General features: G+C 51.1%; 3 protein-coding genes across 3 annotated transcripts; 2 read left to right on the forward strand and 1 right to left on the reverse strand.

The window, feature by feature from the left end:
• Positions 1–9,969: 9,969 nt before the first annotated feature.
• TrAtP1_006002 (uncharacterized protein) lies at positions 9,970–10,410 on the reverse strand (the record flags this gene model as incomplete). The annotated part of the gene is made up of 1 exon (XM_066112945.1): positions 9,970–10,410. One exon carries the CDS (start codon positions 10,408–10,410, stop codon positions 9,970–9,972), a length of 441 nt encoding a protein of 146 aa, XP_065969031.1.
• A 718-nt stretch (positions 10,411–11,128) lies between these two features.
• Positions 11,129–11,363, forward strand: TrAtP1_006003 (uncharacterized protein; the record flags this gene model as incomplete). Its single annotated transcript, XM_066112946.1, has 1 exon — positions 11,129–11,363. A coding segment is annotated over one exon (235 nt), but the record flags the coding sequence as incomplete, so codon positions are not given.
• Positions 11,364–13,146: 1,783 nt separating this feature from the next.
• On the forward strand, positions 13,147–14,403 carry TrAtP1_006004 (uncharacterized protein; the record flags this gene model as incomplete). Its single annotated transcript, XM_014082664.2, has 2 exons — positions 13,147–13,335; positions 13,402–14,403. 2 exons carry the CDS (start codon positions 13,147–13,149, stop codon positions 14,401–14,403), a joined length of 1,191 nt encoding a protein of 396 aa, XP_013938139.2.
• Between the last annotated feature and the right edge of the window lie 1,128 nt (positions 14,404–15,531).

Below are 15,531 nucleotides of genomic sequence, written 5' to 3' on the forward strand. Positions count from 1 at the left end.
TGTATATATGCACATACATTTTTTAGAGGGGCGTTGCTGCGAACCACACAGTCATACCTAGTAGTCACTAGCGGTAAGAATCTCCGCGATTGGGAAGAGGAAAATTTTGATAAATGAGGGGAGGCAATAACGTTGTGCAGTGGCTTTCTGACTATGCACGGAGTACATTGGCATACTTACACGTGCTCTCGTCCCGAGCGAGGCTATTCGGAACGAGTCGAGATGAATTAGCTTCAGATGGCAGTAGTAGAAATCTTACTGCCTCAACCGCAGCTGCTCACGCTGATGGATGGCTCACGGCCGACACGGTGCCGGCCACCGCCGGGCTTTTTGGCGCGTGGCTGACGGCGCCCCGGCGCTCCGGCTATTCTCTCGGGGTCGCACGCGCGCGACAGCCCCGGAGACCGGAGAGGCGTCTTTTGGCCTCGCGGCTGGGGGTGACGAGACTGGCTGGCGTTGCCTCATCGCGTTGCTAGCCGTGGAGAGCGTGTCGTGGCGGCGGCTATTGTCTTTCATGGAGAATGCCTGCGCAGCCAACATGTCTGCCGGGGTTCTGCTGCAAGCGGCATCCTTGCTAATAATCGTCGCCTACCCAGGTATGTTTGGTTGTGCATTATGCGCGCATATACCTGCAAGTATTCGTACTTCTGACCTCCGTAAAGCTTACCACCGACCTTTGATTTGGCTACAGCTGATATAATATGAGACCGTCTCGAAGCCATTCTACCAAGCGGCCACCCATATTTTGTCGGCACCTTGCCTTATCATACATGGCACGAGAAGCCTCTTCAAAGTCTGTAGCCGATCAACAAGACACATCAATGGGCACTGCCGCTTTGGGCACCCACCGAGGCTACATCAAAGCATGCATACACGCACCACGCTATTCATTCCTAATCGTCAACGGCCCTGTCCCGCCTTTATTTTGTAAGCTGCTTGGCGGTGAACGCTGCATATTGCTATCCTGCTAGTGGGATGGGGGTTAGTATTACCTACTGTAGTAGATGACAAGCCGGACTGGGTAAAAGCTGTCACGACGCACTGACATTTCACAAAGAAAAGAAAAGAAAAAAATTATATTGCTTTTTTCACCGCGGAAACCGCTTCTTTTGGGATACTATACTGCTTAGTGGGACGGCGTCTGCCAATCGGCAAAAAGAAGTTTTTTTTCTCTTTGTGTCCTCCACAAGCTTACGGGTCAATATGGATGCTTCGGGAAGACCGCTTTTTTTTTTCTCTCCTTTTTTTTTTTTCAACACGCCAGCTCCCCACGTAGGAAGCCATTCGGTATGTTATCTTCCCACTTTCCTTATCTGCATATGTGACGAAAGAGGCGAGATGTGCGAAATGGTCTGCATGTATCCGCAATGCTGCCTGGTAGGCTGAGAGAGGCTCCCAGTTGGACAGATTTCCAGAATCCCCAAGAGGCAAAGGAATGCTCATTTCTATTTCGAATGTCTACTCATTGCCTGATACACCAGTACGAACTCAGATTGTATGGGATTGCTCCAAGAGCGCCGTGATGCAGACGCCCATCTAACGACTTACCCTTTTTTTTTCTTCACTCCCACCCCTCTTATGGCTCATATTTCGGGGTCCGATCTAATGGAACTTGCATTAGAGCCGGAGTGCGGAGTAGATACATCGTGCCCGAACAAACTACCTTGGATGGAGGTATCTACGCACATCATTGATGTTTTAGTTTGGGGGGGTCCAAGGCAGGGCCTCTTAGTAATGCAAGGACGAAACGTTTGACGCCTCTTGTTCCCTTCGCGGATACTTTTGCATGTACAGAGGGATGAACGGGGTTCCATATAACGAATGAACCGGCAAAGGCGCTTGAAGCTCCGGCGCACGGCAAGCTTTACGTAGTTGATACAGAGTCTTAGACCCGATGGGGGGCGGATGAGAAGGCCCCCATGAGACTAGTCGCCCTGACACACGCAGCCGTTCGTTTGGTTGCTTCAAAAGGTTTTGCATTCCCTTTATCACATTGAGGAATCACACCGACACGCAAGTAATAAACGACAGTGGCTTGCAATATGCCAATTGAAATCTTTAATCACACTCCTTGCTCCGTCAAGCCCCGTCAAGGCTACACAAAAGTTAACACGTCGCTACGTTAAAAAAAAAAAAAAAGGCGACTTTATAGCAGAGCTTCCCCACCGCCTTTAAGCAAACGCCACACAAAAAAAAGAGCAAGGGTTCAATTTGCCTTGTTTCCTCTTTGGGAGAGCTCTTCAGCCTCATCTTCATCTGACCTTTCCACATCAAGAAAGCTTCTAGAACAAGAGAATGGCGCTCCCCCACTTCTAGTGCATGGCTTTGTGCTATGAATAGTACCGATTTAAGCAAAGCATTGTGCACATGCAATGCATCATGTAACTGTCTGTACGCCCGTCACAAAAGCGCATTCAAGTAGGAAAAAAAAAAAGCAAGATTGACGCAAATGCACATGCAGTCACGTACTTAGGTAAAACTCTCGGTCTCCCTCCACCAAATCCGTCACCCAACGCTCAACCAAGAAAATTTGCTGGGAAAATTTTCATTCTCCGGGACAACGAGCCGCAAATATCCACTCAATCAATGCCTCTCTCATCAATTTTTTTTTTTGCTCCTTCTTTTTCTTCGTACGATTTCCGCTGCAGAGCTGTTAGCGCGACCCAGCGGTTCCCTCTCGTCGCTGGACACAACACGGGGGCCACTACTGCTAGTTCCCTGCGATGGGACGACCCACAGGCATTTCACGCCCCCAAGCCAAAACTACCGGCAGTGAGGGCCGTCTGGATCAAGGTCGTTCATCATGGGTATCAATTCAAGGGCATCTGTCGTGAAGAGAGGTAAACGAGAAAAAAAGGTTTTCCACCCTCACTTGACATCATTCCACTTTGTAACGCCGGTCGGTTCTCCCTGCTTAATACCATCTGCAAGAGGCTAAGTGCATATGCATGTGTAACAATTGTGTAAAGTGCTTGCATTTACAAAGCTCCCTTTTCACTAATGTAGAGTGCATACATGATGTGCTACTTTGATTATCGCTTCGTATAAAGACAAGGAGCATTTATAGCATCAATTTCTGTTATATATAACCAGGTGAAGTTCACAACGTCTCCTAGCTTTATCTAGCCAAGACATTCTATTACCGGTAGCAAGCTCAATACCCTGTAGCATCCCGTATGTTGCACATCGTCATTAGCAAATTAATCCGCCAGAGGGCGACAAGATAACCGAAACTAGCGGCCGAGACAAGAGTTAAAAAAAAGATTGAGAATAAAACGAAAAATGAAAATCAGTCACTTTTTTTTCGTGCGTCTGATATTAGTGATGATTTCCTCTGAAACGTACATGGTCTCGCGGAACCTGAGGCGCGTTCATCCCTTCAACGACCTCAGCACAGCCTCGTTTTTTTTCAATTGATGATTCACTACGGAATAATTTTATTTTCACGCTCAATCCCAGAACCTAAACCCAGGGATGCGGATGCGGTCGATCAGATGCAAAGCACAACAAGCTGCACTGCCGCAGTTCCGCCCAGCAGCATGTCAAAGGCGAGGCGTATAGGTACTCTGCTTGTACACTTGAAGCAGCTCATCCGAGAGTGGAGCCATCCCGCTGAGACGGAAAACCGGGCTCTTGGTGACTTTCTCTACGCATGGTAGCAATGGCGGATCTTGCAATCCATTGACCAGCAATGGGTTTCTGTCATCACTCTCCTCATTGGAGCTGTCACGCTACTAACATTTACTAGACTGCCAGACCAATGGTGGTGCCGCTGCTACGAAGTACAAGTAGCTTGCTTGTCAGGCATCGGATGAATGTCCCCACTCGAAAGCATCAGTAACCATGGCAGGGTGTTTCCCTAACAAAATGGCCCTCGCCAAAACGTTTTAATTGGCAAGGATCAATTGCTCATCAAATATGGACTCGATGCCTTCATATCGCATTGTTGAGACTTCATTTGCTGATCCGTACTGAGCGAGCAAAGGGGCTGCCTTCTCCCTACGGTTGAGTCGCACGACGGCCATTTAGGCGATATTGGACAGTCGCAATTTACGAGCCATATGCAGGCGGCCGCCACTCTTGGCCAATCGAGTGCGCCACTGAGGCTAGCTTGAATCCTGAACATGTCCAGCGAATAGGAGCAGATGTACATGAAACCAAGAGGGATCTGCTTAATCTGCTTTTTTTTTTTGCCTTGACATGACAAAGCTCCGACGCGAGACTCTGCTACTCCGTGATCAGCCAAACCAAAGGAGCGGGGGGTAGCAGCGCGGCTTGTTTTAATATAGCGGGCTTGATCGGATGTCCAATGGCAGATTGAGAATCCAGCCTCATCTTGGCTGATGTACAATATCGAAAGTGGCTTTCTCCGCCTGGATCTTGTGGCTCAAAAAGGAGGATCGGCCTATGACTGCAGCCACAGAATCAGCTGCCTTTCTCGCGAGGCCGGTTACTTCTTGCGGATATATTGATCGTCGCTGGTGAATTTCGGAGCCAAGGCTTGCCGGCAGACTCGAGCTGAAAAGTCCACGCAGATGCAAGCATAGCGATGGCCTCTATCCATCAAAAGTATCGACAAGTAACTGTTAGCGTGCGCTTCCAGTATCGATTATCGTGCGTGAACCCGCTTCCAGGTGAGATCCGTCTGCAAGAACGCAATCTTCTTTTTTGGGAGTGGCGAGATCCTCCTGCGCGTCAACTGTGCGCTGCGTGAGCATGTACAATTCAGATGTGCGTATGCAAGCCAGCGCTGCTTGGAAGCCCGTGATTGGGGGCGTCTGAATCTGCAGCCGGGAGATTGGGATTATCACGACTCAATATGCAGGCAGCATTTCCAGCATGGCATCATCTATAACGTCAGACTGCCACGGCGTCGCTTTCGCGTTGGTTCGCTGCGTTGCTGAGGTCCACTGTTGAGGGGTAAGATGAAAGAGGGCATTTGATGGCTGTATGTACAAGACTCAGCCTGAAATTGAGTAAAGACGACGGTGACTGGCTCGTTTTGAGCCTCCAAACATTTGACGTACAGCTTTCGGTTCCACCCAGCCGTATACTCTCTTCTCCAGCGATAATGGATTGATGGTTGTAGCATAGTGCTGATATCTTGGTGGGTTGTATTTGGGGGTTTCAAGTAATCGAGACAGCGCGTTGTCGCGTTTAATTGGGCGCTCCGGAGATGGGCGCGTTGAGCATTGATTAAATCTCACACACAGGACAAAAGCTCCTCCCCATAAAAAATCTGCCCAAGAACGCGCGCCTCGACTTTAAATACCGAGAGCGGCCAAGGGCCAGAAATGCAGTTCGCGTTTGCCTTTCTGATGGCGCCAAAGCTAAGCTGCCAAATCCCAGCGAGAGCGGTCGATCTTTGGGGCTTGGTGCCGGTCGACTTTCCCCTCCTGGAAACATGTCGTGCTCCGGGGATAAACAAGTATCCAAAAAAGATGCGTCGTCTCACTTGCGGAGTAGGCGAATCTGTGGCAGAATGTCAAGTTCTCGAGAGCTAAATGGCCGGACATCCATGGGTGTTTAATACAGAGACGGCAGTGTTCTAAATACGGGCGTCCATTGATGCGCGGCACGAAATGCTCCCAGCATGCATATGCAGGCCCGAAGGATGAAGCTGCCCCAAGCAGGCTTAATGCATATATAATCTTGACGGACGCACATCGTCATCTTGCTTGATCACCTCCCTCTAAGGAATGTCGTATAAATGGTTGGCGATTTCAATGCATCGATATTTTCCTCGGCGTTGAGGCAGGGGTATGCGATTTCTGTAGGGCAGTGGATGACTTAAGGAAGCACTGATGGCAATGGAATGATGGAGTAGTCCAAAGTCTGAAATGAGCCCCGTGCCTGATCAAGCTTTGATCGAGGGGTCATCTGTGTGGGATACCTACCTAGGTATTTGCCATTTTGTGCCAAGTCTCAGACCATTGAAGCTTCGTCAGAAAATGTCAGGCCTGGACCCAGGGATCAAAGCATGGGTATCCCGAGCTGTTGAAAAGTAGAGTTTGGCCGCTCAGACGAGGCGCCCTGTCCCACAGCATGTGCCTGCTAAAAGAGTGTAGCAGTAGCAGTGTGGCTTTCTTTCCGTCTGCATGGAGATGCACTAGTGCTGCTAGGTGAGATGAGGCATCAAAGCTACATGTATATACCTGCGACTACCAGTACTAGATATTGCAGCAATCTATGATAACTTCCGCGGGGAGATTTATTATACGATTGGACATGCTCTCTTCTGTTGCTGGGCTTTTAGCCACAGAGCTCCTGCTGGTCTGTGTGTGGGGTCAAGCGTGATCTAACAGCGATCAAACCAGCTCGGACCTCGAGACTTGGCCTTCCACGGTTACTTGACTGGGCTAAGAGCAACTAAGAGCAACTAAGAGCACCTCCGCATCGCCCTCGTTGACTTGCTAGACGAGGTCCATCATGCTAGGAGGCGAGCAGGTTCCAAGATCGGACGGTCATGTTGTTTCGCGAGGGCAAACCCGGGACTCAGTTCATGTCTGTTCGGGAGCAGTTTCAGAGATGCCGGCCTCGCTCCCTTTGCCCACGGTCCCAGGCTACTGAAGCTGGGGATTCCCGGCAGACTGGCCCGGTGGCCCTTACGAAAGAAGAAATCTACATTTAGAAACAGGTTTTAACCGGGGAGAGAAGCCGCAAGGAGAGGCATCTGCAACATGTCGCTCCTTGCAGCCGGACAACTGCCAAGTTGCTTACGACGGACTAATCCTAGTACGTAACCCAAGGTGTCTGATGTACAAATTTCTTAAGAATTTAGAGCCACAATTGTATGAGCTACTTTGAGGGCAGCAATAGGTAAACTTTGATGTGCCAAGCTTGGCCACTATGGAGTGATTTAATTCATGAGCAGCGGGCGTTGGATCCAGATTACTAAAAACTCGCTGTAGGTACCGTCTTAGCTTACTGGTGCCGGTGCCTTTTTACACACGAGGGTGGGCAATGGCTCCAGGCCGAATGTGCCATCTGCTGTATCTAACAAAGTATAAATGCTGATGGTACCTTGGAAAAAAGCAATCGCCTCAACTTTGTTTCTTTGTGGGATGTGTAGCGCGTGCCTGGCTAGCGAGAGGCGAAAGCACAAAGGTGCTTTGCCATTGGACACGATAACGGCTTCTTCAGCACAGCTGGAAACTGTTGCCGGCCGAGCCTTCAAAAAGGCCACGGAACTAATGAATTCGAGGAACCTATTCGGGCTGGAGCCCTTTGCCATCTCGGGACAATGCAGTTTATTGCTAATTGTACGGAGCAGTACTTTGCACATGCTCGGCTATGATGTACTTGCAACTCGGGGCATCCCGGACGAGGCCTTCTGATTGGCTGTCCATCCTGACACCAATTTACCCAAGGCAGATTTGCCTGACAGCGTTCCGCCGGTTGCCTCTATCCGTGGTATTCTCATGCGGATTGATTCTTCTATTACTGTACACTTTGTATCATACCTACTACCTAGGTATCTCTTGATAATTGTTCAGAAATAGGCAAGTGCCATCTAGTACATGCCATATATATGTGTACCTCTAGGGGTCAATATTGATGATAGTCTCAAGAGTGGAGCACTAGTATTGCGTTTCTTACAGCACAGACTGAGTGCAATGGTAGTATAGTATTCCTATTAAGCTGCTCAGTCTCAACCTCAGCCATCAGCTTGCCGCCATTCGACATGACTTACATGACTGCATGTACGTTACCAAAACCGCGGGCTTTCAACCATGATTTGGTGCGGCGCGGCCCCCAAAGAGGCCGCCTTTCAAGCCCGACTGATTGGCGTGAGGGCTCATCATGACATGCATAATTGACGGATTCCGACACTCGTGCAGGAGCGCGTCTGGGCCGACTGATTGGCCCGACACGATTCGAGGTGGCGGCCCCCGTCCAGGCGTTCGTCGCGGCGCCCTGCAACCGCTAATCATCCCGTTGGAGCGCGAAGTCGCAGCGGCGACGGCGAATTCGCCAGGACGAGTAGCACTTGTGCTTGGTCGAGTTGGCAATTGATTAGCTGCACGGGCCTGGCCTGGCCTGGCCTGGCTCTGGGCGACACGCTATCGAGTGGAATACGGGGTATCGACATTCTACTACTGTTGCTGCTAGTATATGTGATGCTAGCAGTATGATGCTAGCAGTAAGTAGTACTGCTAGCAGGTTGAAACGTTGATGACAGCAACGCAGTGGTTGCTGTTTCGAGAATGACTGGCTGGCAGGAGCTCAGCGGATGGGCTCAGACAGCGGCTGCCTGGCTACTCAGCTGATGGGCAACACGATTCGCAGCAGCTTTGAACCTCATCCGGACTAAATATGCATATCTGCATCCCTCTCTGATCTGCAGATTTCAGGAATAATACCACTAGGTCAGATCATCAAAGACCCGGCCTTGGATTGAAGCTTTGCTGCTGGCGGGTATATAAGCGTCCGTGGCCAATAGCGCAGAGGCCGCACTAGGCAGCATCTCCGCATTCTGAAAATGGCATCCGCCGACTGCAGCCATCATGCGGCTCAGCGCATTGCCTTTCTGATTAGCAGACAATTTCTGATATCGAAGCCATCTCCAGCTGCACAGGTTTAGGCACAGCCGCCTTGTTGCATGTTGCTGAGCACTATTGGAAACTGCGGATGCTTGTCATTGATGATATATCGCTGTCGTTGTCTCGGAAGTTGGATGGTCCAAAATTAGATGGACAGGGCATGGATTATACAGTACAGCATGCGTTGGGTCCCCAGTCCTTGTCAATTAATGAACATCACGGGGTCATTCTTTGGAAGCCCCAGACAACTTCCATTCGACATTCCATAGTAAGCGAGGCCTGAGGATCCTGGTCACGGTTGATCGATGTGCGAGAGACTTGGACAACTCATGGCATTTGTCCTCACATGCTTGGCTACAAACGGAGCCTGGATTACACTGGTGGTATTTTATAGATGCATGTAGTCGCCTCATTGATACATTGACGCTACTTGTTGCAAGTTGACAAAGCTTAACTGCAGAGAGGTGTGCTGCTTCATGCACCTAGCCTGGCACCGTCACCCGCCTCTTCTGCGGGCGATATGCAGCCTGGCAATTCACCTGGCAAAAGTTGAGAAACGCGAGAGCTAAAAGATGGATTTGAAATAGGACGCTATTAAGGTTTCCCGTATCAGGATGTCCATGTTATTTGTCGGAGTGCCTGGAAATTACCGCTTGTAGCACATGGGGGATGGAGCAGCGGCTGGCACAAGCTTCAATCTGTCCCATCGCCCTCGCCACACGCACGCATTGAAAATGGGGTCAAGGCCAGGGGGGGCTCAAGCAGAGGCCTGTTAATGAGGCCCCAGAACAACAAACAAACAAACAATATGTAGTTGAGCGGCAGCAACATAAAACATTTGACGATGTTGATGGGAATAACACACGCACTACATGTCAACATCAACAAGACCGACCTGTAGTGATTGATGGTAGGACGGGATGCGCGCCACAGCCACGGCTACGGCTGAAGACCCAGATGGGATCAAGTTTCCAGCGGCCGATTTGCTGGGCCGCTCACCGTCTCAGCAGGAAAAAAAAGTCATGACGATATTGTACATTGGCGTCGATGCCGATTGTGTCTGCTTTGGGCGGTGCACAAGCCACACTTGCACGAAATATCCGGTCTTGGCGCTGGATGCGTCCAAGTACAGTTTTCCGTATGCACATGCATGAGGCACTCCCACCACTCCTCCGCATTGAAAGGGACAAGGGGGGATGCTTATCCGAGCAAGTGTACGGAGTATGTAGGTATACCTGGTGATGGAATCGCTCACAATCTGAATTAACATTGACGCTACCAACGCTTGATGGCGGTGGTGATGGCGGTGGTGGTGGTGGTGGTGTTTGTGGTGCTGCCATTTCAAGGTTTCTCGTCTCTCATCTGTTGGCGGAGCTCGCCAGGTACGGTACGAGAGATGAGCACAGTACCAACAGAAATGCTGCCGCTATAATTGCCAGTACTGCTCATCACCAACGTCAAACCGCTCCATCACCGAATGCAAGCCGCATCCCTGCCTGCGTGGAACTGAGCGAAAGAGAGGGAGCAAATAAGGTGGGGGAAAAGGGGCTTCTCTGCCGGGCGCCAAAAAAAGAGAGAGAATGTACATGAATACTTTGGCCCTACTGCATTCTCTCGTACCACAGCCCTCGTCAGCAGCGACACCGCCTTTATGTGAAGGAAGCACGCAGAAGCACGCAACGCCCGAGGGAGCAATCAGCACGGCCAAATCAAAATCAGAGTCGAGCCACTGAAGAGGCAGCTCAGCAGGAGTTTTGGGCGATGGGGGCCCTTGAAGATAGGTAGGGAGTGAGATATGTATGCACTTGTGGCGAGAGAGTGTGGGAGTGCTCGCACCACGACTAATTAAAAGCTCTGCGAATGGCATCGGTCATGTCTCGGTTTGACATTGTGTTGTTCCTAAACCGCCTTGCTTTTGACGCTGCCCCCCGACGCTGTATAATTGAATATCTGATGTCGTTGTGTGGAAGCGTGCACAAGCAGATGCTGTACACAAGGCGGCTGCCCCCCCTATTCTGTGCGGCGGATCCGGGCTGTTCGTTGCTTTGCTGTTTCCTGGTCCCTGTGCGCGTCTGCTGCAGCACGTTATAGGCATCTCGTTGCATCAGCATCGATCGACGGCAAACACGACTTTGGGACGCACACACGAACGCTCACACGTAGAAAAAAGATGGTATCAATACAACACGCATCGCAGCGCAGATGTTATGTAAACAATTTGTCCCTTTTCGCTGCCCTCACACCCAGCACTACGCTACAGTACTACACCACAGCATGCACGGGGCGCTGCCTCTTCCGCCAGGCCGCACCCCCTGCGAGAGCTCGCTGGTTCGCTGCGCGTACGAGTTGAGTGCTCCAGCCCGTACCTGTCGCCATGCAGCCCACACACCACACTCCAGTCTTCCTTTGCAGGCGACGCGGTGCGGGTGCGGGTGCAGCACAAGTCGACGCTGCCTGCTAGATTAGTGCCTTGGAGCAAACTCGGCTGAACCACTGACGAGGCCCCCCCTCCAGCAAGGGCCAGCGCCAGAGCCAGAGCCTGCGCTCAGAGCCGGGCAGGGCTCCTGGCTCTGGCTCCATGTTCCATGCTCATGCTGCTTGCACAAGTCGAGCCAAGTACCGCGGCCATCCATGTCGCGCTCCCCTCCAAGGCTCCTGATCCATGCCCTGGCTCCATGCTGCGAGCTAAGGCGCTGCTTCTGGGCTCGGTGCTGCCAAGCTACACCCCCCGGGCAGGGGCGGTACCAGCGCGACACACTCTACGCCGGCTGTCTGCGGTACCTGTAGCACGGGGCATGTACCGCGCCAAAAGAGCTCCATGTACCTAAACTCAGCTCGTACACCTCACTCCGCTCGCACTCCAGTACCTGTACGGAGCACTGGAGCATTGCAGCGTTAGCAGCAGCGCACTGCCTGTCCAGTTAAAACTACCGCCTCTCCAGTCCTCTCTCGTTTCTTCCATCCTTCCACCTCTTATCCCACCTCTTCCTCTTCGACCTCTTCCTTTTCCTCTCTCTCTCTCTCTCTCTTCCCTATCCACTCATTCCCTCATCCATTCAACCGCTTCCTCTGCCGACCACCACCCGGTCGAAACAGGAGTCTGGCCTTGGACTGAGGAGAATCGAATCCCGACCGGCCACCGCTTTTGAAGACGAACCCCCCCTTCGCCCGCGGCCCTCTTATACAGCATCCAGGACGAGACGGAAGAGAGAGAAGAGGAATCAAAGTGAATCAAGGACTGGTATTTTTTTTCTGTTTTATTCACTGGTATTCTGTTCTTCTTTCTTTGCTCTTGGTTTCCCGCCTGCTTCTCCTTTTTGGCCAGAATTCCTTACCGTTAGCGACAAGGAATTTTACCACCAAAAATCGCCTGGCTCGCCAACCGTTTTTTCTTATTTCCTTCTCGCCCTTCTTCGTTCTCCCGACTCACTCCTCGACGAGACGAATTTTTTTCGAGAAAGAATAAAGATCTTGCCGAAACTGCAATCGTAGACAATTGTTGCCTTTTTGTCTCGATCTCCAATTTCGCCCAATTACAGGCGTTTCCAGTCCCGGCTTGGAAAATCTGCACGATTTGGTTGCTCTGGTGGATCTGCTCGCTCAGCTCCCCGTCACCTCGTCCAGCCAGCTTCCGCTTTGCAGCGTCGGCTTCTTGACTATTTGCGCTCACCACCTCGTATGATTTAATCCTCTTGCCCACCGCCTTCCGGTGCCAATCCAGTTCAAGGTGTTCCAGTGTGACAATAGGTAAGACCAATTTTTTTTTTTTTTTCCTTTTCTTCATTATTCCTTCCGCCATCAGCCAGCCGAGAGAACCGCCAGTCCGCAGCAGAATCTCCAATCTTGGGATGCACGCTCCCTTCAACAGCTGCATACCCGAGCCCGCTCTCCGCATTCTCAGCGCCTTCTCCACAGCTGCACTCGAGCTATCATTCGGCGCCTCTGCTGCGCGGGAGACGTTCGCTCGTTGATCCCGCCAATTGCCCGGCGTGTCTCTCGCTTGGCTGTCCCTTTTTTTTTCTTCTTTTCCTTCTTCCCTGTGCATGGGCGGTAAGAGGCTCATCCCCTGCTTCGGTCCATCGCACCCTCGTGCCAATCCAGCCTGCGCTTCCATGCCAGCCAACCCCCCCCGTTCAGTAAAAGGGAGTGGCCTCCAGCCTCAGGGGAGGCTTCTCGTGCTTGCATGTCTTGCCCGTCTGCCAGATCGCATTTTTCCTCTTCTCTATCGGGACTCTTTAACCATAAAAAACTAACGCCATTGATTTTCTATTAGAGCTGTCCAGTCGGTCCCTTCGTTGTCCTTAAACGGCGCCCCTTTCCCGGTCCCTTTTGCATTTTTCGATCGAATTTCCAGCCTACATGATCCCGGCTTTGTTCCCAGCCACAGTCACTCTTTTCCATTAGTTTCTTCACCACGCTCCTTAATATCTTAATATCTTAATTCCTAGGGTTGCATTCACTCCTTGATCGCACCCAAGGCTCGCTCTTTACTCAATAGTCTCTCCCACTCAAAGCTTCCTGGAGAACTTGCCCGACACTCTTTTTTTCTAGACATATAATCAACACCGACCCATCTAATTTTACAGCGAAACCCTCATCCATCATGGCTTATGCTCACCCCGACGAACACTTCTTCATCGAGAGCGATGAACCCCAGTCCAACTCTCGCAGCTTCCGAGATACCGCAAAGATGCTTGCGCGCAGCCGGCAAGAGACGATTGCTTGCGAGCTTTCCCGTCTCGCCGGCGAGGAGTACCTGGGGGACATCATGACGCATATGCGACACATGGAGGCATGTTGCGACCTTGTTCAGCCTGTGGGCTATCCTTGACAATCTGGCGCTAACAATCATCTGCAGGAGGAGACCCTTCCCGATGCTAACCTCATTGACATGCAACGTGAGATCCAATGGTTCATGCGACCGTACCTCATCGACTTCCTCATCGAGGCCCATGCCGCTTTCGCCCTACTGCCCGAGACGCTGTTCCTGACCGTCAACTTGCTGGACCGATACTGCTCTCGACGAGTGGTGTATAAGCAGCACTACCAGCTCGTCGGCTGCGCCGCTCTTCTCATCGCAGCCAAGTATGGTGACAAGAAGGACCGGGTTCCTCAGATCCATGAACTCAACAACATGTGCTGCGGCCTGTACGATGCCGGCATGTTTACGCAAATGGAGATGCACGTCTTGAACACTCTCGAGTGGACCATTGGCCACCCCACTGTCGACTTCTTCACCCAGCTCATGGTTGCCGAAGAGCAGGACGACAAGGAGGTGGAGCACATGGCCGCCTACCTGTGCGAGATTGCCCTGTACCACCGCGACTTTGTTTCAACAAAGCCTTCCATGATGGCACGCTCTTCACTGGCTCTGGCGAGAGCTATTCTGGGCCGACCCGAGGTCAACGACGGCGACTGGGATCACACCGAGAACCTGACCCTGTTGACCCTCTCTCAGCACCTCAACCAGCCCTCGCCAACCCTGGCACGCAAGTACTCTTCATCGTCACTGTCCAAGGCATCGCAGAAACTGGCAGACTTTATGGCCGAGCAGGCCGCCATGGCCAGACGCCAAGCCAACCCCCCCTCGCCTGCTGCCGAGACTCCGTCAAGACACGCCGCCGACATCTACAGTACCCCTCAGAAGGGTCATGGCGCTGCCGCCGGCTTCGACGGTTACCTCACGCCTCCCATTACTCCCGACAATGCCTATGGAAACGCGACCAAGGAGACCTACCACCAGCTGCCTCCTCGATGCCCCGTCACGCCAACTCCTCCTCAGAGCCATCCTTCCGCGTACTCCCAGCACGTACAACAATACGCTGCTTTCGTGAACCAGCACGGAATCCACCAGCACTAGGAGTTTTGGTGGCGCATCCGTTTGGCATGGTCGATCGATTAATACAGTACTCGCTTCTTCTCCCCGCCTTCATCCATATTAGCTTATGGGTGATGGAGGGTGTTTCAATATTCGAGGTCATGGCGATGAGCTCGACTTCTTCCAAGCAATAACATTCAACCTTGATAGTCACTCTCAGAATGATCTGTCTCATATCTACGTCATGGCATTTAGCGATTGATTTTAATTCATTTTTTCTTTCACATTTTTATTTCCTTTTCATTGTTTTGTTACCTATTTCGCAAATCAAATTTCTCAGCAAGTCTTCATGGCACCAAAAAAAATGGAACGCGGATCATACCCAATTTTCCTCGAGTCGTTTTTTATCTTTATTTTCGGTTTTCTTTTTTTGCGCTTCTGGGGGCAATGTGCGTTGTTTCCACGGGTATGGAGCACCGCATATCCAGGAGTTGCGCGTACCTCCGATAGAAAAGGGGGGGTTTTTGTCTTGTGGTGGATATAGTATTTGAGGGGATAGAGGAGTTGAAGGGGGAATTTGGCCAGCCTTCAGACTGAGGGTTAAAAGGAACAACAAGAATGCAAAGTGGCCGAGTAAAAAAAAAACAGTCACGGATACCACGGAGCGGAGAGGGACAAGGCTTAAAGGCCATCGGTGCAAGAAGCAGCCGAAAGTTGTGGTTTTCTTTTTTTTCCTACTTTCGGATCTAATCTCTACTGGGCATATGGGAGGAACATGAGCCTTGTTGCAACACACAAGGCAATTGGTGTATAATTCTTTCGAAAAGCAGATGGGCAAATGGCGGACGGATTCGCGCTCTCAGGCGCAGTGATACCCATCGCTCTCTTCCAGAAAAGAAGGGATTGGAACAAGTGAGCTTTATCCGTCCATTTGGCCGATCGAAGGTGGGATATAGATTGCGTGGGCTGCTCAGACCTGGTCTCTCACAATATTTTTACCCCCTCAGCTTGTACATATAAGGTAGTGTGGACAGGCACAACAGAAAAAAAAAAAAAGAAGTAAAGGTTCTTTTTTTTGGCAGCAGTGCGTGTGCTTTCTAGCGGAACCAAGATGAGAAAAAAAGTGGTTTCTACTACATCGCCTGTTTTGTCTGTCTTGTATGTAACGTG

The sequence above is a fragment of the Trichoderma atroviride genome, chromosome 3 (assembly GCF_020647795.1).
Source record: "Trichoderma atroviride chromosome 3, complete sequence".
Taxonomy (NCBI): domain Eukaryota; kingdom Fungi; phylum Ascomycota; class Sordariomycetes; order Hypocreales; family Hypocreaceae; genus Trichoderma; species Trichoderma atroviride.